The sequence below is a fragment of the Pteropus vampyrus genome, unplaced genomic scaffold (genome assembly GCF_000151845.1).
Source record: "Pteropus vampyrus isolate Shadow unplaced genomic scaffold, Pvam_2.0 Scaffold302, whole genome shotgun sequence".
Classification (NCBI taxonomy): Eukaryota; Metazoa; Chordata; class Mammalia; order Chiroptera; family Pteropodidae; genus Pteropus; species Pteropus vampyrus.
The window spans coordinates 2,019,066-2,042,618 of NW_011889083.1; the positions used below are offsets into that span (position 1 = coordinate 2,019,066).

At 34.3% G+C, this 23,553-nt stretch overlaps 1 protein-coding gene and 1 pseudogene across 2 annotated transcripts in view; both read left to right on the forward strand.

Moving 5' to 3' along the window:
- Window positions 1–23,553, forward strand: part of CDK13 (cyclin dependent kinase 13) — a 90,733-nt gene that overhangs the window by 14,457 nt on the left and 52,723 nt on the right. For both annotated transcript variants that reach the window (XM_011376701.2, XM_011376700.2), the window contains exons 2-5: window positions 12,146–12,805; window positions 18,753–18,923; window positions 20,289–20,428; window positions 21,971–22,141. In XM_011376701.2, the coding sequence (XP_011375003.1) occupies window positions 12,146–12,805; window positions 18,753–18,923; window positions 20,289–20,428; window positions 21,971–22,141 (1,142 nt within the window). The remainder of the gene's footprint in view (window positions 1–12,145; window positions 12,806–18,752; window positions 18,924–20,288; window positions 20,429–21,970; window positions 22,142–23,553) is intronic.
- LOC111730171 lies at window positions 15,520–15,619 on the forward strand (annotated as a pseudogene).

The window sequence follows — 23,553 nt, forward strand, 5'->3', positions numbered from 1 at the left end:
ATTTTTGATTAAAGTTGTTTCTTTCAGAGTATAATTTTTGATGCCAAAAAAAAAATTCTATATGCTTTGGTCGACCCTTAAACACAAGCTTATGTAATTATCCATTATTGTCTTAGGGGCTAAGAAAAGAATAAATCTCATATTTGTTATGAAAAATACATTCATTAATGTTAACAGTATTTAATGTAATTAGTGTTACTTTTAAAACACTCATGATTTTCTAGATTTAATTCTTTGAAGTTAAGCAGTAGGTGTAGTAGAGTAGGAATAAATCTGTACAGCCTTTTTCATTTTTATTAATGAATGTGATGGTGTTTTTTCAAACTGTACACTTTGGTTTGTAATAATTTCCAGTGGTGTTCATCTTTAAACTTTTCTGTATTTTTCAGTTTTCTATAATAAAATTATTTTACTTCTTTTAACCTATACTCTTTTTTAAAACTTACATATGAAATGCTTAAACAGTACAGAGGCATGCAGAACAGTATGTGAAAGAAACCCTTTATGTCTTTTTCATTCCCATTCCCTTCTAAATATATAATCATGTAAATAGATTGGTGTACATCCTTTTTCTGTGTATATACATACATAAAAACATATGTGCTAATATACCTTAGTTATGTTATGCCATAAATGTTGTTACTTACATGCTTTTCTTTTTAGCAGTATGATTTGAAGATCTTTCCAAATGGCTGCTACATAAAATTCCATAATGAAATTTATCAAGCTTCATTTAACCATTAATTATTGGGCACTAAGCTATTTTTCCTATATTACAAGCAACTCTTTAAAAGATATTGTGTAATAATATTATGACACAAATGGAAATGCTCTTATAAGTGGAATTGCAAATGAAAAGCATTTGATAAAAATACTACCAAATTGCTTTTTAAAAAGGCTTAGTAATTTTATATTTCCTCTCGTAAGTTATGTATTAGCATTTCTCTGCATTCACATGAATACTTAATATTTTCAAAATTCTATTTTGGCCATTCTGGTGGATGCAGATGTATTACCATTACTTTATTTTGCCTTTTCTGGTTACCAGAGAGTAGAGAGCATTTTAATTTCTTTATTGGCAATTTGTATTTCTTCTATGACTGTATTATTTTTCTTATCATGAAGACCCTGTAGTTATTAAAAATAAGGAATGTTTTGCAGTAGAAAAATTAGTTTTGCTCATTAAATCTCTATTGGATAATAGATGTAAAATGTTTGGTTGTTAATAAAAAAAATAAATTCATCTCAGTGTTTATATGAAGAAGCTAATTGACTAAATGTACTTGTCTCCTGACATTTTAGTTTAGGTAAAATTTTATCAATGGATCTATGACTATTAGTTAACTAGCTGGATATCAGTTACGCAAAGCATTCTGCTAGTATTCGCAGGCATTCAGAGAAGTAGATAACCTGTTGTTTCCTCATTTATTTATCAAATCAATAAATATCTTTTGATCCTTTATTGCATGACAGAAACAGTTTTAGGCACTGGGAATATAGTGATAAATAAGACACTGATGGAGGAGAGAGGAGTATATATGTGCTAATTTATCTTTCTGGTAAGGGGAAGTCTCACTGTGGAGTTGATAAATGGAGACCCGAATGATGAGAAAACTAGCCATGTAATGATCTAAGTATCTCAAGAGAAAACAATATGTGCTAAGATATCAAATCAGGAAGAAGTGTGACCTTTCGAAGAATCAGAAAAGAGTTTAGTATGATTGGAGCCTAGTGAGTGAAGGAGGCTGTAATAAAGGTGAGAGGCAGTTTGAGTCTTGTGGATCACAGTAAAGTTTTTTACTTTTATTCTAAATGCAGTGAGAAGCAATGGGAGAGTTTTAGGCAAGGGCATAACATAGTCAAATTTATGTTTTTAAAAGACAGATATAAAATACAAGTATGTAACAGGTGTTATGTGATTTCAGCAAATGGGGAGGTTGCAGAGGAACTTTAGCTTGATCCATGAAGATAAGAATTAAATAAATGGAAGGGAAGGATATAATATGATGTGTTACGATAAATAATGGCTGTCTTTAAATTGGGAGGCTTGGTCTTAAGTAATGACTCTGTCTCTTCATAGCTCCTGGCCTCTAAGTAAATTTCTTAACCTTTTTTATTTTAGTTCTCTCTAAAATCTTTCTCTACCGTGCTTGCTATGAAGAGCAAGTCAAATGAAAAATGCCTGTAAAGTGTTTTGTAAACTGTAAGGTTCAAAGTGATATGTTTGTTTATTCAATAAAAGACTGTTATGGCATTATGCGATGGGCCGTGGAATGATGAAAAATTAATTAGACCTGGTTCTCGCTTCTCAAAGAGGATGTCGATATATATATAGTCTACTAGACAATGTGGTAAATAAAAATACAAAGTTAAGAGTAATAAAGATCATAAGTTCATAAGTAAGAAGAATGCAGATAAAGTGCTGTGGGGATTCAAAGAAAGGAAAGCTTGCTTCTTTCTTGGCCTTGGTGGTAAGGCTTTATGAACAAGGAAGGACTCTTGAACTAGTCCTTGAAAGATGCATAGGACTTCAGTAGAAATGGAGGGAAGAGAATTTCTCAATAGGTGAATCTGTGGGAATAAAAGCATGGAAGGAAACATTAGGCAAATTCAGAACTTGATAAAGAAAGTAGGTTGTGGCCACACAAATCATGCAGCACCTTAATACTAGGCTGTGAAGGTAGATTACATTCAATGGGAATTTCATCAACAGTGTACTTAATTTTGCTGATGTTTATTGAGCATCTGCCATTTCTGTGTTTCTGCTAGCCAGGGCTATGAAGATTACAGTGATCCCAGTTTAGTTGGGGAAGACAGGTTAATTATTATTCTAATGAGATGATCAAAGGGCGGTAGGATTAAAGTGTGGTAGGATCATAGGACAAGGAACATTTCCAGCTGCCCAACTTAATAAAGGAAGGCTGTGTAGAGGTGTGGTAGACCTGGTGTTTGATATGAAATATTCCTTTGCTTAGCTGATAAAAGAGGTGAAGAGAGGAATGTAGAGAAACACTCTAGGCCTAGCACTTTATGTGTTTCGGGATGGCTAGACAAGGTCTTTGTATGCAGTGCAAGGCGGTGAGATTTTGGTGGAGGGGTAACTATTGAAAGATTCAGGTGGTATTACAGAGAGTAAATTGGAAAAGGTAGAGACTAGACATGGGGAAGCTGGTAAATGGCCATTTTGGAAATGGTGTTTTATGGTATTTGGTCTCTATACCATTTGGGCCAAGTGAGATGATGATGTAGGACCTAATGTGAGATGTAGCTATGGGGATAACATTCTGGAAAATGGAGAAGATGCTCAAATGTAGAATTGCCAAGACTTGGAGATCAATTGGATATGGAAGAAGGGAGGAAAGGGACTCATGGACTATGGAATTACTTCTGGATTTCTGCTATTTCAGTGGATGCTGTTGCCTGAGAATAAGGTATATTTAAGGAGAAAGGGGGTGGGTTTGAAGAGGAAGCTTAATAGTTTTAGCTGATTGTGTTGAAGGTGCGTGAAGGATAGTTGGGAGTAGGTAGGATTTCTGGGGGTGTATTCATTGTTTAGGTGATAATTTAAGTCATAAGCATAAATTAAATTATTGTGGGTGAATGAGTATAGTGGAGAAGAGGAACCTTAAGGAGCGCTTAGAGCCAGCCATAGAAGTAAGAAAATAATCAGGAGGAAAAAAAGTAGTGGAAGTGCTTAGAAAGTGTTATTAAGGGTGTAGTCAACATTGTCATTACAGATACTGATATTTTTCTTTCTTCCTTTCTCCCTCTTCCTCCCAAGAAAAGGTAGGTAGGCCATTGGTCACCTTAGTAATTACCGTGAGGATACGAGCTAGAATTTGGCTATAATTGGAAGGAGAGGTAAAAATACAGTAGCAGGGTACCATCATTTGCTTTTTTTTTTTTTTTCCAGGTCCGGTTTTATAGATTTGGGTTACTTATTTCTTGAGGGGAAATAGCAAATGGACAGCAAAGAGTTGAAGTCACAAGTAATAGTGTTGCAGTAGAGGAGTCTCCTTGCGTATTGCATTTCAAACTTTAATGGGGATCTTGTTTGATGCAGATTCTGAATTAGAAGGTCTGGGTTGAATCCTGAGGTACAGCATTTCTGACAAACTCTCAGCTGCTGCTGCTGCTGGTCTGTGTGCCACAGTCTGTGAAGTAAGGATCTAGAGAGTATGGGATTTACAGCATTATCGAGCAGCGGTCTTTAACCTTTTTGGCATCAGACACTGGTGCTCCTATGAGAATCTAATGTCTGATGATCTGAGATGGAGCTGAGGTGGTGATGTTAGTGCTGGGGAGTGGCTGCAAATACAGATGCAGCTTTGCTCAATCTCCTGCTGCTCACCTTCTGCTGTTCAGCACAGTTCCTAACAGGCCACGGACTGGTACAGGTCTGTGGCCTGGAAGTTGAAGTCCCCTGTTATAGAGGACTTAGCCTCGGATGGAAGGAGAAACACCTGTATTCAGGTGGAATGTAAGTGGGATGGAGATACAGATTAAGTTTGCAGGCAGGAGACGTACCTGATAATCTTGTTTTGTTTTTTGTTTTTTCCCCTGCAAAATGGAAACGTAAGGTAGTGTTAAGAGAGACTTTGGAAACGATGTTATGAGCTTGAAGATATTTGTGAAGATTTGGAATAGCTACTAAAAAGAGAAGGAAAGTGAGTGAATTTGAGACATGTAATAACCACTGAACAGTGAGGATGAGTTTATTTGTGGTGTCTAGAAATAGTTGAAGCAGGGAGAGATTAGATATGAAAAGATCAGTCATTTTTAAGATGATAAGGTAGCCTAGAGGAGAGGTAATGAAGTCTGAAATAGAATAGTGTTTTTGAGAATAGAAGACGAGGGTGTGCTAGGCTGAATAATGGCCCCCTTCAAAGATGTTCATGTGAACTGGTGAATATATTACCTCACATAGCAAAAGGGACTTTGTAGATGCAATTAAAATAGGGATCTTGAGATGAAGAGATGATCCTGGATGGATATTATGTGATCACAGGGTCATTATAGAAGGTAGCAGGAGGTTTGGAGTCAGAAAAGGCCATGTGATTATAAAAGCAGAGGAAGAGAAGAAATGTGATGATAGAAGCAGAAGTTGGATTGATTAGAGACCATGAGTCAAGGAATGGACAGCCTTTAGAAATTGGAGAAGGCAATTTTCCTAAGAGACTGTAGAAGGACTAAAGTCCTAATGATATGTTTATTTTAGCCCACTGAGACTGATTTTGGACTTCTGATCTCCAAATCTGTAGATAATAAACTTGTGTTAAACCACTAAATCTTTTGTAATTAAAAATTTTTTTTTTTTACAGCAGCAATAGGAAACATGCAGAGAAGTATGGGTGTAAGGGACTGTAGAACTAAAATCAGTAAAATTAGACAATTGATAGGATGTGGTAGGGGCACAAGGAAACTGGGAATATTTCTAGTCTAGGTAAATGGGTGGAGGAGAGTGGTGGAATTAAAAATAGAGAACGGCAAGGAGCAGATGTTAGAGGAGAGTGTTCACTTTGCATGTAAGTATGGATTAGTATGGGTGAAGATTTGAAACAGGAGATGAATTTAAGAGGCTGCCATAGTACTATTATAGTTAATAGAGCTGTTAAATTCTAATACATGGTATACCATTTTGATCACTATAGCTTTGTAATATAGTTTGAAATAGGAAGTGTGTTGTCTTCAGCGCTGTTTTTTTCTCAAGATTGCTTTGACTATTCTTGGTCTTTTGTTCCATATGAATTTTAGGATTTTTTTTTTTCTATTTCTGTGAAAAAGGCCATTGGAATTTTCATAGGGATTGCACTAAATCTGTATATCGCTTTGACTAGTATGGACATTTTTAACAATATTCTTCTAGTCCATGAGCATGGGGTATCTTTCCATTTATATATCTTCAGTTCCTTTTACCTCCTTGGTTAAATTTATTCCTAAGCATTTTATTCTTTTTGGTGTTGAAAATGGGGTTGTTAATTCCTCTTTCCAATAATTCATTGTTGGTGTATAAAAATACAACTGATTTATGTTAATTTTGTATCCTGCAACATTACTGAATTTATTTGTTCTAACAGCTTTTTGGTGAAGTCTTTAAGAGTTTTCTATCTGTTAGGAGCATGTCATCTGCAAACTGAGAAAAGTTTACTACCTCCTTTCTGATTTTAATGCCTTTTATTTATTTTTCTTGCCTAATTTTCTGGCTAGGACTTCTAATACCGTGTTGATAGTTGGGATTCATTGTTTTGTTCCTGACCTTAGAGGAAAAGCTTGCAGCTTTTCATCGTTGAATACGATGTTAGCTGCGTGCTTGTCTTATATGGCTTTTATTATGTTGAGACATGTTCTTTCTATACCCAGTTTGTTTAGTTTTTATCATGGATGGATGTTGAATTTTGTCTTTTTTTTTTTTTTTTGGAATCTATTGAGATGATCATAGGATTTTTATCCTTCATTTTGTTAGTGTGGTGTATCACATTGCATGTATTGAACTATTCTTGCATGGGAAGCATTTTTATACCTTCGTTGGTGGGGGATTGTCAACCTTTTTTTTTTTGAAATAGATATAGCTACTATTAGCATGTGAAATAAGCAGGGTAGGAAAATTAGGCTAAAAAATACTGTGAATAGTGGCTACTGTATTGGATATCATATGTGTAGAACATTTCTATCATTCCAGAAAGTTCTGTTGGGTAGCACTGTTCTATATTATTTTATATAGTGAGATTGGATATTATTTTAGTAAAGTTTTTAAGAATCAGTGTTTGCTAATTAGGCACAATTTCATAAGACCTGGACTTTTGGAGAGATTGTATGATATATAGTCAGGTGGACAGTACACCATATTCTCTTGCTGAGGAACACTAACCTAATTAACAATGAGCATTAATCTGTTGGGTTTCAAGATACTGAATTTTTATCCTGGTTTTACATTGCGTTGTATGAATTTGGGAAAGTTTGTTAGAAACATAAAAGCATCTTTTAACTTCTTAAAGAGATCCTGTAACTTCTTAAACATTAAAAATGAACAAGAAACAGCTAATGTGTATTCACTGCAGAGTATACAGTATAGAAATACTAGAAAAAAATTTTAAAAAATTTATTTAATTAGTTTTAAGTATACAGCACTTTGGTTAGACATCTATATAGTTCATAAAAAGATCCCCCCAATTGCTCCCTCCCTTCCCTGATCCTCCACCTAGCCAGCATATTAATGCTAACTTCATTCCCTATGCCGTGCTCCCAATCTCCGTGACCATCCTTCAGCTACTAATTTGTACTTCTTTAACCCTTCACTCCATTCTCCCATTCCCCCAACCCCTTCTCCTCTCTGTCCATCACCAAATTGTCCACTATATTTGTCTGTTTTTGATTAGTTTATTCTTTAGATTCCGCATATAAGTGAAATCATATAGTGTTTATCTTTCTCTGTCTGACTTAAATACCTTCTAGGTCCATCAAAGCAATACCTTTTTCCATCCCCTTCCTTTTAGTCTGGGTATGTCTTTTAATCTGAAGTGAGTCTCTTAGAGGCAACCTGTAGGGGTCTTTTTTTCCTTTCCATTCATCCACTCTGTCTTTTAGTTGGAGCACTTAATTCTTTTCCATTTAAGGTATTTATTGATAGGAATGTAGTTGTTACCATTCTTTATTCCTGTTTTTGATACATGTACTGGCTTGATGGTGATAAATTCTTTTAGCTTTTTTTTTGTCTGAGAAGCTCTTTATCTGTCCTTCAACTCTTAAGTGACAGCTTTGCTGGCTAAATTATTCTTGGTTATAGATTCTGGGTCTTCATCACGTCAGATATTTTGTGCCAAGCCCTTCTGTCCTGCAGAGTTTCTTTTGAGAAATCTGCTGTCAGTCTTTTGGGTATTCCCTTATAAGTCATTATCTGTTTTTCTCTTGCTGCTTTTAATATTCTCTCTATATATTTAACCTTTGACATTTTAATTATGATGTGTCTTGGTGTGGGCCTCTTTGGATCCCTGATTTTTGGAATTCTCTTAGGTTCCTAGGGTTTTATCTCTTATTTCTTTCACCAGGTTAGGGAAGTTTTTCATCATTATTTCTTCAAACAGTTTTTCAACCTCTTCTTTTCCTTGAGGTATGCCGATCAGATGGATATTTTAACCCTTAATAGTGTCCCATATTCTTCTTAAATTATTTTTATAGTCTTGGCATTTTATCTCTTGCCATTCTGATTGAATGTCGTTGGCTTTCTCATCCTCTAGATAGGGCATTTGATCCTTTTTTTTATTCACTTTGTTTATTCCATTTGATATACTTCTCATCTCAGATAATGTGTTCTTCATTTCAGATCGGTTCCCTTTTATAATTTCCATTTCCATTTTTATGTTTTTTATTTCTTTGTTGAAGTTCTCACTGAATTTATCTACACTTTCCAAAAGTTCATTGAGCATCTTTATAACCAGTGTTTTGAACTTTACATCTGTTAGATTACTTGACTTCATTATATCTGCATCTCTGTTTCTGTTCTCATATGGTTTCTGCTTCTTTGTTTTCTCATTTTGTCTGCCTTTCCATGTCTGTTTCTATGTACTAAGCAGTTTCTAAGTCTCTTGGTTGTATCAGTGTAGTATGTGTCGGTCCAGTGACACAGTCCTGAGAGGGATTCAGCTGCAGGCCAAACTTAGCCCAAGCCTCTACCCCTCTGGGGCCACCTGTTAAGATTCAGCAAGCAATCCACAGATGCTGTGCTTATAGTTTCCTCAAAAGGCCACACCAGAAATCAAGGCCATCTGCCTCCAGTGTGAGTCTAGGCGCTGCTCAGCAGGGAGCTCCTGACTTGCTGAGGATATACCTGGATGTGGCTTGAGTGGAGGGCCTGGAGTTGAAGGAGGCGGGGTTTCAGATAATCCTCTGAGCGGAGCGACCTCTGTTATCCAGTTTGATGACATCATAGCTATGGTGGCGCTGTGTCCATGCACTGGTAAGGGGGAGGGCTCAGCAGGGAACAATGGATACCACTGACATTTCTGTACAGAGAGAGTCTTACCTTGGCCCTCACTTCAACACTGTCTCCCTTTAAGTCCTTGGTACCCCCTCCACACAGCCGAATTGGCACTGGTGCTCAGAGTGAGCAGGTCTGTCACTGCAAAAATCCTCTCCCAGATGCTGTCCCTTTAAGAGGAGTCTGCTGCTGCCTCAGGCTCAGCCTCACTCAGCTGTTCCATACCAGGTAGCCTCGCGTCCTCGCCCCATCCTACCTTCTGCCGTCGCAAGGTGATTTCTGGGATTTCTCCCTAGTTGTATGGTTTGTTCGTCCCAGGCGATTTTTCCTTGCTGCTCCTCCTTGTTTCCTTCACAACTTTGATTTAGTTGCAGATGGATGAACAGAGCCTCTATCATCTATGCCATTTTTTTTTCCCTCCATAAAAAAAATTTTTAAAAAGAAGAAAAATCTTAACTATAAAACACAACTTGCTATCTATACCATCCATTTCAATTCTTCTAGTAAGACAACATGATATTATTCATTCTATCATCTGAGACATCCACTTCTCTTTTACCCTCAAAACTTTGTATGGCTGAATTATTAGATCATTAGTAAAAATGACCTAACCTTGAGTTTCCTAATTATATTTAATTTCAGGTTCCCCAATTATGTTTGCTTTAACAGTAAATATATAATTGAAGCTTATTAGCAGATATATAGTATCTGAGAGAATGCAAATTTAGTAGGACATGAAATTAAAAAGTTTAGGAACTTCTGAAGAGAAGAGGAGGACTTGGAGAGGAATGGAGGGTATGTCTAGAAAAATTCAATCAGTGTATACCATAAAAACATCATTCCCCAAATATCCTTTTTATGGAATAGAAATTTTTTTTACATCTTTACTGAATACCTCTCTTATTTAGGTTCTGTTCAGAAGAGAACAATTTAATAGGCCAGGGGAGGTAATTGTGTTGAGATTTTTACACGATGATATCTTTGTATCTCTTTTTTAGGTAAGATTTACTGATCATAAATCTCAGTTAAATCTAATTTATGTTTCTATATGCTGGTGTAGGAAAGTTAATTTAAGAAAAGTTCTGTGTGGTTACCTCTGATGATAGTCTCTTTGTTTTCTCCTGCTGTGCACTTTTCTTTTACTCTTTGGTATCTGATCAGAGCATGGAAACACAACTTAATATCAGGCTTGTTTTAAGGTCCAAGAGTCTTAATGGAGGGGAAATAAAAAATTTAGCCAGTTGTTCATGTTATGACACTTTTGGTTCTTATATTAAAGTTATCCAGAATATTTTACAACCATATTATCTCTTTATATTTAGCCAAAGATTTCCTCTCATTTCCATGAATAATGGTAAGCTCATTGGTGATTTTAATGATTGGTGTATTTGTATGTTTAGTGATAAAGAAGTGTTAAATTGGAATGTTTTCCAAATCAGTGTACTCATTAATCTAAAATAATGTGACATAAATACTTTATGTGAAGTTTGTATAAAACACTAGCTCAGTGTTGAACCCTAATTGGTCCTCGGTACACTTTGAAATGTTTTTGAAAGAATGAAAGATAAGTTGAATTTGTATGAGGCTTTTCTAAACATAATCATCATTTTATTTTCATACTAAAATTGTAGAATGTTTCTAAACTTTTTCCTTCAAACTCTATGTCAGATATAAACAAAAATGTCCAGTACTTCCTTTTCTCTCTGCCCATCTTATTTAGGGGTTCTTAGGAGTTTATTTGCTTTCTCCCCATTTACTCTCTCCCTATAACATTTACAAAATTTTAGTAAGAGCTCTCTTCTTGGCAGTATGTGTTGATTGCATTAACCCAGGCTCAGAAGGTCTGGGTTTAAGACCTGGCATATGTATAGATCAGGCACGATTCTGGAAGGAAACCGAATCCAATTCAGATGGTTCAAGAGACTTTAATGAGGGACCAGAGAGATAGGATTGGATTAGGGAACCCACAAGGGATGTTTTCCCTAGTTATAGAAGGAAGCTTGAAGGGGCAAGGAAAACATAGTGTTATTAGAGCCCGGTGAGAGCTCTGGAGAAAGGGCTTGTTTGACAAGAGTCATGGTAGTAGAGGGACACAGCTTATGTCAGAAAATGTGGCTGAGAGAAGGGAAGGAGGTGAGGAGAAATAATTTAGCCTTTTTTTGCCGTCTAATCTCTTGCCACTGATAGCGCTGGAACCCAGAAGATGCATTGTTGAGGTCAGTCTCCCTAGCTATATATACACAGAATAGGATAGAAGAGTATTGGAGGGGTAGAGTAGTGGCAGTAAGATAATAACCAATGCAACCACTAACGAGTGCGGAATTGACTTAGGTAACTTAATATTTTAGAATCAGCTTCTTATCTGTAAACTGTAGATACTTTACAAGGATTGATGTGGGCATTAAATGAGATAACATGTCAAAAGTACTATCAGTGCTTTGTCTTGTGAGTATTTTTAAAAAGTTTTGATAAAGTGTAGATTTGAAAAGCTCAGCTGCATTTTACTTGGTGTCGTGCTGCATTTGTTTTATAGAGTTTTGATTGCCACCATACTTTTAAATATGTTAGTTTTGTGTTTTTCCACTGATTTTTGAGAAGTGAATTGCACAATTATTGTTAAGTAGTTTCCAAGATTTAGAGACTTTTACTTATTGCTAAAGATAGGTTTTGTCTTTTTTACTCTTGCTGTGGACAGAGCACTGCTAACTTCTGAATTTAGGATAAAGGGTGCTTTTGCGATGTAAAGATTGTCTGCCTGGTAAAAGATTGGTCAAACTTCACCCTGCCGCTGTTACCACTGGTATCCTGTTGCCTACTTCTATTTTCTGAGACAGCAATGATGCCTTGTCACACTTTTTCCTCCTAATTCTTAAGAGTATTTCTTCTTACAGAGATTTACTTGCATCTAGACTCATCTTTGAGCATTCATAGGCTAGAACAAGATTAAGATAATCACTATTTTCAGGAAAACTATAGCCACCAGATAATATTCTTCTTAAAAGCACTAAAGCACTTTTTGTTTTTTAAAAAAACCTCACAAAAAAAAAATCCTATGATGATTTTTGAATTAAATAAGTCTCTTTCATTTTACAGGCTCGAGGTAGCAATTTTTGAAAATTTCAAAATGAATTTTTCTGAATTACTGACTAAATCTTAATTATTTTCCACCAGACGGTCTGCCAAATCACGAAGCAGAAGCCCATATTCATCTAGGCATTCAAGATCTCGTAGCAGGCATAGATTGTCTAGATCCAGAAGTCGTCATTCTAGCATTTCTCCTAGCACACTAACTCTGAAGAGTAGCCTGGCAGCTGAATTGAACAAGAATAAAAAAGCACGAGCTGCAGAGGCAGCAAGAGCTGCAGAAGCTGCGAAAGCTGCAGAAGCAGCTAAGGCTGCTGAGGCTGCCGCCAAAGCTGCCAAAGCCTCCAACACTTCTACACCTACCAAGGGGAACACAGAAACTGGTGCCAGTGGATCACAAACAAACCATGTGAAGGATGTGAAGAAACTTAAAACTGAGCATGCACCTTCTCCCTCAAGTGGTGGAACTTTAAAAAATGACAAGGCAAAAACAAAGCCACCTCTTCAGGTAACAAAGGTGGACAATAATTTGATTGTAGATAAAACCACCAAGAAAGCAGTTGTAGTTGGAAAGGAGAGTAAATCTGCTGCTACAAAGGAGGAACCAGTATCTCTTAAAGAGAAAACCAAACCACTTACACCAAGCATAGGCACCAAGGAGAAGGAGCAACATGTGGCTCTAGTGACCTCTACATTACCACCATTACCTTTGCCTCCCATGCTGCCTGAAGATAAAGATGCTGATAGGTAAGTGCAAAAAATTTGGTCAACAACTGTTTAAAGAAAAAAGTATAAATTTGAAGTGAGAAATTATTTGACCCCTTCACCCCCCCAAAAAAAGATTTACACAGAAAGACTATAAGTAAGTGAATTAATTCTCTTTGTTATGTATGTCTTAAAATGAAGCACATTGCTTGTAGAATGACAGAATTATAGTTTATATTAAGAATTCCAGGGAAAATTTGCCATTGCCTTGGGATACAATGTATGTATTGGTCTGAGTTTGGGAATTAGAAATGTATTTAGTATTTATTTTGATTTTAGTATTCCTTGATGATACTATTAGAGACAGGACATTTTATGAGAGAGTCTACCCTGGGTGAGATAAAGCATATATCTTGGTTATTTCTAAGTTTTTTCAGTGGCCTTTTAAATTTACCACTTTTGGTGGCATTATGAATATTGCTTTTTAGTTTTTTCTTGACTTTTTAAATTTTTTTGCAATTAGAAATTAATTACATGTTACAGAAAACCCGTAATGTGGTTATGCTTTCCTTTAATATGTTTACAGATTTCTATTATGAATATTGGGGGTGTGGTTTGTTTTTTAAGAAGGATAAAGGTAAGAATGTCTAAAGTAAATGCAGTTCTGAGAATGTTTCTTAAATGTATGCTAGGGTAGAAGCATTACACTGTTGTGGTGTATCTGCATAAACCACTTAATTTTTTTCACTTTTATGAAGACATTAGAACTGTTTCCCTTACTACTATCTGTTAAAAAGCAACTATTTGGGCAGTTTTCTTAGCTGATAATTTTTAAAGAGTTTGAAAGCATGTGGATAAAAGTGCCATCTTTCAAGTGTTCACTTTGATTAGCATGAAAATTTTATAACTTAAACCAAAAATAAATGATAATTCCTGTGTTTCATGCTTTGGAAGTATCTTTTTTCTACAACCAAAAATGTTGCCGAGAGACCCCATCCAATTCAATCAGGTGTTATCCCACGATACTACTCTAATTGTAGTGTTTCCAGGTTTGACTGTTGTCTAAGACCACTGAAGGTTCATAACAGTAGTAATTTATAATTTTGATGAGTGCCAGAATGGGCTCTCCAGGCAGAGAAGCATGAGTGCAGAATTCTCACCTCACTAGTGAGATAATAACCCAGTTGCCAAGAATCCAGTTATTCTGGACCAGTGATACTGGTTGTTCTCTGTTTTATTTTTTATGTGTGCTTCAGGGATAAATTTTTACTGATATTTTCGGGAACTCAGGACATATCCATGTGAATGCTTAAGAAGGATGTTCTTTGTGTATCTATTTTTAATGAGAAGGTGGCACTTTTCATACTTGGCCATTAAAAAATTTTTTGAGGTCTGCTTTACACGCAGAAAGTCCTGGGTTCACACCCCAGGTGGAGCCACGGACCATACCCTGGGTACGCCAGGCCCCAGGTGCGCCAGTCCCCACGCGAGTGCGCTGGGGATGCCAGGCCCTGGTGGTGCTCCGGGAGCGCGTGAGAGGAGATGCCCCACCTTGAGAGATCCAGTTCTTAAGGGGAGACAGCAACATCCGTAGGTCAGGGGTGGAAGTGGCGGGGGAGTGGGGGAGTGGATTAAAGAGGAAGGAAAAAAATTTTTTTTTGCCCATCTTCTTTTCTCTCTTTTCTGCTTTTCTCTTTTGTCATCTCTGCTCTTCTTTTTTTGAATGTTTGTATGTTTCATGGATATTGAAGTTTCTTAAGACTCCTGAGTACTACTACTAACGTATGTGTGGCCAAAGATTGATTCAGTACTGGATACAGTGGCTCTTCCTTTTGATGCTCAAGTTGTCCAAAATTTGACCTATGAGAACTCTTTTAAGCTGACTCCTTTGTCCTTCTTACATGACCCTATTGGTTCCCCCTGTTCCCCATTAAAAAAAAAAATTTTTTTTTAATCTAAATTAGTTTCAAGTATACAGTACATTGGTTAGACATCTATATAGTTCATAAAACGATCCCCCTATCTGCTCTCTCCCTCCCCTGGCCCTCCACCTAAACATCATCTTAATGCTAACTGCATTCCGTATGCCGTGCTCCCCATCCCTGTGACCAACTATCAACTACTAATTTGTACTTCTTTAACCCTTCACCCCGTTCTCCCATCCCCCCAACCCCTCCTCCCCGCTGTCCCTCGCCAAATTGTCCACTATATTTGTGAGTCTGTTTTTGATTAGTTTGTTCTTTTTGTTCCTTAGATTCTGCATATAAGTGAAATCATATGGTATTTATCTTTGACTTATTTCACTCAGCATAAGAATCTCTAGGTCCATCCATGATGTTTTGAGTACTTCCTTATTTCCTGGCTAAATACCTTTTAGTCTCACTTTGAACTTTGCTTCTCTCCCAGACCTAGAATCCATTACTCCCCGAAAATCATAAGATAGACTGTTAACTATATGTTTTCATATAACATTAATTATTTTCTCTTTAAAAAATATTAGGATCATACTGTGCATAATATTCTTTGACTTATTTTTTTCATTTCGTGTGTTGGAGATTTTTCCATGTTGGTATAGATAAGTTCAGTATTCCTATCCTATACAGCATGCTCTTATTAACTATTCTGCCTTTGATTAATCAATATTTAGATTTATAATTGTTTGCTATTAAATTCTCATGTCAATATTTTATGTACATTTGAGCCGTTTTTGTAGCATATTGTGATGTCAAAGTGCACATTTAAAAATTTTATAGAGTGCTTGCTTTGGCAGCACATATTAAAATTGGAACAATTTTAAGATGAGCGTGGCCCTTGTGCAAGGATGACGTGCAAATTTGTGAAACGTTCCATATTTTTCAGTGTCACCATAAAAAAATATTTGCTAGAAATTGCCATATTTTATCTCAGTAAGACTGTGTAGCAATTTATGTACCCAAATGTATGAAATTACTTTAACATTGAATATTGTCAGTTTTGAATTTTTGACAGTCTTTAAAATAGGTAATGATTTAATTTTACATTTTTCTGATTATTAAAATAGAGCATCTTTCTGAACGTTTATTGGCTTTTTATTTTTTTAGTGAATTGCTTGTTCATATCTTATGTTAGCTTTTCCTTAAAATTATTTTCCTTTTATTTCTAATTGATTTTTATGTGCTCTTTATGTGAAGTATCTTGACTTTTACCTTTCAGAGTCTGTTGATTGTCTTTGAGATTTATTTTTGTTTTTGGCTATATGGATGTTTTCCATTTTTTAAATGTAGTCAGATCTATTATTTTTTCTTTAAAACTTCTCAGTTTATAAATTTAAGAAAGGTTATCTCATACTTCACAGAAATTTGTTTTTGGTTTTTATATGAAGAAGAAAGACGTGGCTCTCCCCTATCACCGGTTGAATAATAGATCCAATTAGTAACATCATTTATTGACTAATCCATATCACTGATGTGTGGTGCTATAGATAAAAATTCTTATAGACAACCGTGTGTTTCTGGACTCTCTTTTCTATTAATATGTTGTTATTTCTTTGCCAGTACCTTTTTGTTCTAACTTATTTAGATGCATAGTATATTGGCTCTCATACTCAAATATCTATTATAGGGGTAGGCAGGTAATGTAAAATGAGGGGTGGAATAAATTACTAATTAGTGAACAGCCCTACTGTTCAGCCTCAAACTCAATGCTGCTGTACACAAATTTGGGCCCAGTATTGCTAGAGTTTTTGATTTTTTTTAAAGCCTGGAATCTGAATGTTTATATAAATCTTCTGATTTACAAATATTAACAATTAAGTCATACCGTTTTACAAAACATTGGGTAGATAATAATACATATTCTTTGACTTCAGCCAGGCTTTGGCTTCTAGTTTGAGATCTTTTTAGGTAGGTTGACCATATGACAGGGCAAATCCTGCTTCGTTATATTTCAGAAATTTCTTGGCAGTTTTTTGTTTTATTCTTAGATTTTTATAGTCAGCTTGTCAAGTTGTATTTAAAAAACTTTTCCTTGGGTTTTGTTTGGGGCTCTATTAAATGTAATAGACTAAAATTTTGAGACTGACAGCTTTATAATATTAGCTTCCCACACAAAAACTTGGTTTCTTTTATTCATTCAGATTTAGTTTTATGTTCATCAATTAGATGTTTTAATTTTTTTGTTGTTCTCATACATTTTTTAAGGCATTTTATTGTTTTCGTTGCTTTAGTATGTGGAAGTTTTTTTAAAAAATCACATTTCCTATTTGGTTTTTGCAACTATTCAGTGAAATACAATGTTTTTAATTATATAGTGTTATTCTTGGCAAGCAGTATTTCATTTCTCTTAAGTTTAAGGATCTTGCTGAATTTGATAGTTAATATAATGGCATATTTGAATATAAACAGTCTTTTAAGTTTTAAATTATAAGTAAAATTAAGGCTTCTAGTTTATTTAGTTTTTCTCCCAAAATAGGTTGATTTGAATCCTCCAATAAATGCACATTTTTGACTAAAACCTAATTACTAGTGGTTGACTACAGTTTTCTAAGTAAATTATTTTGCATACCCTTATTTTCAGAGTTCAAATGGTGCCTATTCTAGAAAGAAGCTTTCACTGTCTTTCAATCCTGATTTAGTTACCCTTCAGCTACGACATTACTTTGGAATCTTTTGTATAATACTTTACCCTGTTGCTTACCTGACTATGTCTTCCAAAAACTGTAAGCTCTTTTCTGAGAGGAACTGTATTTTAATGTATTTGTTATTGTTTTCATTGTTAAATCTCCATTGTAATCTCCTTATGTAATAGAGGTGTCCAATCTGTATCTGTTGAATGGGACAGTAAAATTGAAAAGTGGGCTCTCTGTTACCATTAGTCTAAAAATAAAACTGCAAACCAATTTTCTTTTGAGCATGTTTTCTCTGTTGAAGAACCTTCTAATGAGTAACACAGGGTTATGAAGAAAAGGTACAATTTTATTATGGTTATTGATAGTTTTTATCAGATGGTATTAAAGGACCTAGTTGTACAATCATATTAATGTTCAGAATTAATAGAAGTTATAATTAATATTAAATGATATATGTTGATAACTTCAGTAACTTAGGACCACAGCAGTGTAGTCTCTCTTAACTTTTTCATTATGAGACCCATACTGCTATATAAGCATGTGAAATTCAAATTTTTTCGTTTTATGATTCTCTTTCAACATGTCATATTATTAGATAACAGATTTTGTAATATCTGAGAGGTTTAAAATAATCAGTTATCAAGTTAAGATATACTTTAAAAATTAGAGCTCTTTACGCATTCATAAAAAGTACAAAACTGAGCTTAAAATTTCACTATGATCTCTAATTGCTGATTTGCCACTGCCCCCTGAGCTACCTGGAGGAGATGATCTCTTAAAGAGTTCACAATTCTAGTAAGCTAGAGCCTTAAAAATTTTAAAAGAATCAGTGTCCAGTTTAGAAAAGTTAACCTGAAAAGAGATGAAGCTAAATTAGTTGTTTGTGATTACTTAAATGGGCAAGATGAATAATAAATAGCATGCAGTTTTATTTCTTACAACAAAACAGTTTTCTTTGTCTCTTCACCAGAATCAAACCAAATGTTATTACAAAATTAAAGAATTTTCTTGTAAAACATGACCGTTGACTTTCCGTTTTAATGTTAAGAAGTTTTAAATTACTGAAAAATTACAATGATAACTATATATATAGTTTCTGTATATCCTGCACTCAGTTTCTTCATTATTACCATCCTACATTAGTATGGTACATTTGTTAAAATTAATAAAACAATATTGACAATCTTATACTTTGTTTAGATTTCCTTAGTTTTGATCTGGTTCTATATAATTTATACCCCCAAATTCTATATTTTGCAATTGAGTATAGTATATTATTTTAGCTGGAAAATAACCATTGCATGCTACTTAAATGTAAGACAACTGCAGTTTTATTTCTCAACGAATTAAATTTTTGTGTTGTTTGATTCCTTTTCTTTTTAGTTTACGAGGTAATATTTCAGTAAAAGCAGTTAAAAAAGAAGTAGAAAAGAAACTACGATGTCTACTTGCTGATTTGCCACTGCCCCCTGAGCTACCTGGAGGAGATGATCTCTCAAAGAGTCCAGAGGAAAAGAAAACAGCAGCACAGTTACATAGTAAAAGGAGGCCTAAGTATGTGTTTGCTTTCTACCTGCTCTTAAATTGATCAGAGGTGATTTTGGATTATTATAAAATCATAACACACAAAATTAAGTTTTAAATAATGTGTGTTCTTTCAACTTAAGTATATGAATAAATTCTATTAGTTTTGAAAAAAAATTTTCATAGTTGCTCACATACCTATTCTAAATAATAAAATCAAATTTAATTTTCTCTCACAGTTTGTAATGTATTAATTTCTTGGGGTATTGTATATGTTAAAGAAAACTTCTATAATTAAGATGTTTAAGTAGCATAGAATCACTGAAATTGAACAAGGTAGAAGTTGGCATTCAGTGAGCCCAAACAAAATTAGTAATGGGCAAGTGGCTATGCTTTCCTTTGCTTTTAGCTTCTTTTGTTCCTATAACTAAATTCATTCTTTTTTGCAAGGGTTGAAATGCAAGGTTTGAAATCTGTATTCTAAATTAGCTTCAAGTAAGTGCCTGGAGATAACTCTTTCCTTTGAAACCTGTTCATCAGTTAAGATGGGAGAATGTTGATTCCTTTTAAAATTTTTATTTAACCAGTTGAAAGTGTAAGACGTTGAGATAGATCTGATTTAGGCATTGCTGTTCAGGTAGCACCTAGTGTAAGGGTGTGAGGTGATTTTCTAGTATGAAGCAGAAAGTTAGAAAACTTTTAAAATAGTCTCTCCTTGAGTATTAATAGCTTTATTCCTTTACTTGAACTTCTTTTATCTACCAGAATATTAAAATGCTTTTTGAAGAATGTCAAATATTTATCATATCACACACACACACACACACACACACACACACACACTGAAAGTGTGGATTCCTGAGAGTTGATTTTATTAACACTTTTGTACTTAGACTAAAACACCAGTCTTTGTGGTATTTGCATTTTAAAGATAACTTGAGCAATGTCTAAATTTGTCAATAGCCTCATAGTTAAGATTTTTGGTAATATTTTTTATCAAAATTTTGTGTTTTGCAAGCAGATATATGAAGTCAATGAATGAAAAACAACTTTCTGAAGATTGGTTAGAGAACTTTGACTCTTTTTACTGGGGCCGTTTTTGTTCACTCACTGAAAAATGATGTTTTTCTGAAAGTCCTTCATTCAAGTTTTACTTCTTTTCTTTCCCAGTTTAAATACTAGTCTGCAGAAGAAGAATCAGCTTGGAAAATGATACCTTGACTTCCATGATAATTTATAATACCAAATCCCAGAGTTACTTTACTTAGATCACAAATATGGAAGGGTAGGGGAAAATAAAGGATATCAGATTGGATGGAGGGTGGATATTGATAATTAAACAGTTTATTCTATTTGCTTGATTGTATATAAAAACTTCAGAACTATATTTGATAGAATATGTGGGCCTCGCTATGGTGAAATCAAAGAAAAAGATATTGACTGGGGAAAACGCTGCGTGGATAAATTTGATATCATCGGAATTATTGGAGAAGGTACCTATGGACAAGTTTACAAGGCCAGAGATAAGGACACTGGTAAGAATGCCAAATGCTGGGAATCTTTGGGCCTATGGAATGTAATTAATTTGTGTTTCTTTTCTAATATATAACTTGGGGGATTTTCAGATTTAAAAAGTTAAGTTTTAATTTATCATGTTTTTCATCCTGTTTTTTATTATTTTTATGTGCACTTATGTAAGATAGGAGTACATGTAAGTGGTTACGTGTACATTTATATATTTTTAAAGTGTTTCTTTAGTGTTTGTGATGTGTAATATGGTGGGATTTAGGTTTCTTTTTTTTTAAGGTGAATAAATTCTTATGTTTTTAGTAATCATAGGAAAAAAGTATCTTGACCTTTTTTAGTCTCAGTAGTAAATTTTGTTGTAGTAAGCCTTATACCACTTATTTTAGCTAAAATATGTTGTTGTTTTTCCTGTAGAAATTACCCTTTATTTGGGGGCCAGATTTAGCAGCTTTATCTTTCAGAACATAATCAGGAACTTGAGAGAAAGTTTTAAAATTTTCCTCTCTGAAGAGGAAAAAATAACTGTCAGAGGCTGTGAATTTTACTAAGTAATGCACAGAGCCAGTGTATAATCTCATAATCATTGTTGAAATAAACCAGTAGATTAAAATAGCATAGCTATTTCAGGCCATTTAATACAGAGGCGACTACTTTATGCTTAGAAACTCCTGAAGGCAGTTACAGACTAATAATATTGATAACAATATTTCAGCATTATCAAAGACATTAAATTATAACTTTTAAAGCTGTTTAATAAAACAAGGAATCATCCTACATTTTAAAATTCCATAAAAACAAATACATTTTAATGGTTAAAAGGATAAACCTTCCTTTGGAAAATTTGTGAGTACAGTATTCCTTTTTTCTTTAAAGAAGTGGAATGAACAAATCTTTGTTATAGTGAATATTTTCTTACAATAGAATTTTTCTGTATGCATATGTTTTATTTAATGTTTAGATTTTATCTGATACAGTCTTACTCATATCTAAATTATGAGACTGTTTCGTGAAGTGGGACAAGCACCTACTTTTGAGACAGCCAAACCAAATTTTGAAGCCCACTTTAACTACTGGGTAATGGGGGCAACTTTGGGCAAGTTAAAGTGTCTGAGTGTTTTTTCTCACCTGTACAATCTACAGAATTTTCTCATTTGTTTGGAGAGATTTTATGCATATATTAGCATTTTAGATATAGTTATCCTCTCCCCCTTTACTTTTTAAAAATGGCGGTGTAATGGATCTACTCTTTATCATCCTACTTTTTTCAGTTAATATATCTTGGAGAGCATAAAGTAACAATATAGTTTTATACAGCTATATAGTATTCCATAGTTTGGATAAATACCTCATAATTTAATTTCTTGAATTTAATTTGAGTTAATTTCTTGAACTATCAACATTATAATTTGGTATGCTGGAAGCTAAAATTTTTTTTGTGGATTGTAATTTTAAGAGAGAGGAACAGAAATTATGAATTAAATTTAAAATTAAGAAAAATGTCATGTGGTTTTTGTCATCTGATAACCTGATTTTATTTAATTTTCTAATAGGAGAAATGGTAGCCTTAAAAAAAGTTCGTTTAGATAATGAAAAGGAAGGCTTTCCAATTACAGCAATTAGAGAAATTAAAATTCTCCGGCAGCTTACTCACCAGAGTATTATCAATATGAAGGAGATAGTTACTGATAAAGAAGATGCTTTGGATTTTAAGAAGGATAAAGGTATGTGCATATTTACATAACCAATTCTGTGTATTTATGATTTTGCTAACTTGCAGGTTTTGTTAAAGATACTATTTGAGTAATTATTAGGTACATAAAACTATTGCCTTAATGTCAAACTATATTTTTAAATGTAGTTGAGTTGAAGCATTGTTTTATTTACTTTAGTAGTTTTTGAGTCACCTAAGTAAACATCAAAGCTTATTTACCGAACGTATTCATTAATAGTAGTTGGTTTTTGAGCATCAATATATAATCTTTAGTCTCTATTTTTTAATGATTGAGAAAGTTTATAGTAGTATTAGAGTATATATACCTTATATTTTTAATGTTATAATGCCTTAATATACAAGGAAACTATGGTAGGCTTATATATTATTTCTAAAAGTGTAGAGGCAAAAATCTTACCTGAAATTGCATTTAATAAACTATACTGGTACATGGTTGGCTTTTAGCAGAAAAACTGAAAAGAAGTTAGTGCGTTTATTAAAGTAGTTATCATTAGGGCAAGGCATATGATGGGTGAAAAATGTTCTACTGCCAGTTGGTTTTAGATCTTCTGAGTAAGTTTTTGGAGCCAGGGTTGACTCCTTTATAATCTGTGATTTTCAAAGAGCAGAATTCTTTTTTCAAACTAATTCTAATAAAAATCAGTAAAGTAGGTGTGTTCTGATTGAACATGGTACTTAGCTGCCTCCTGTTCCCAGTCACACACACACGCACATGCATGCATACGCACATGCACATGCATGCACATACACACACAGTTTTATTCTGGGGAACATAGTGTACAGTGATTGATATAATATATGGTAATTGTTTTTGCATAGAGGAGCTTCTGTTTGAAAGTATTCTGTATGCACTGTGGAGATTCTCAGAATCATCTTTTTAATGTCACTTCCATTTTTGTCCATAATAAAACCCATATTCCTTAGCCTGCCTTTTAAACTGGTATGTATTTTTATCCTTATTTTTCATTCCTTATTGTGTAGTTGCAAGGATACTGGTTTGATTGGGCTAGTGTGTCTAGGATTGGTGACTTAGCTTATTAGCAGTGCAACCTTATTAGCAAGGCCTTTAGGCCATCTGAGCCTGTTATCCCCTCATCCATTAAAGAGAAACATTATTTCTCTTGTGGTGTAGTAAGAATTAAATTAAAATTTTATACCTGAGAGTTGTGTGCAAATGTTGCTTTTCATTAACCTTATATTATAGCCAAATTAATACATTTGTTTTTCTTCCAACATGTGGACCTTCTACTTTGATTTGTGGGATCACGCCCCTTTCTATTTCTGAGACCTATCTATGCCATTTTTCTGATTCCTCACCAGACTTCAGTCACATTGTTCTTTTGAGTTGTCAGATACGCTAGTGCTCTTTTCTCTATCTTAAAGTCTTTACACATTCTGCTT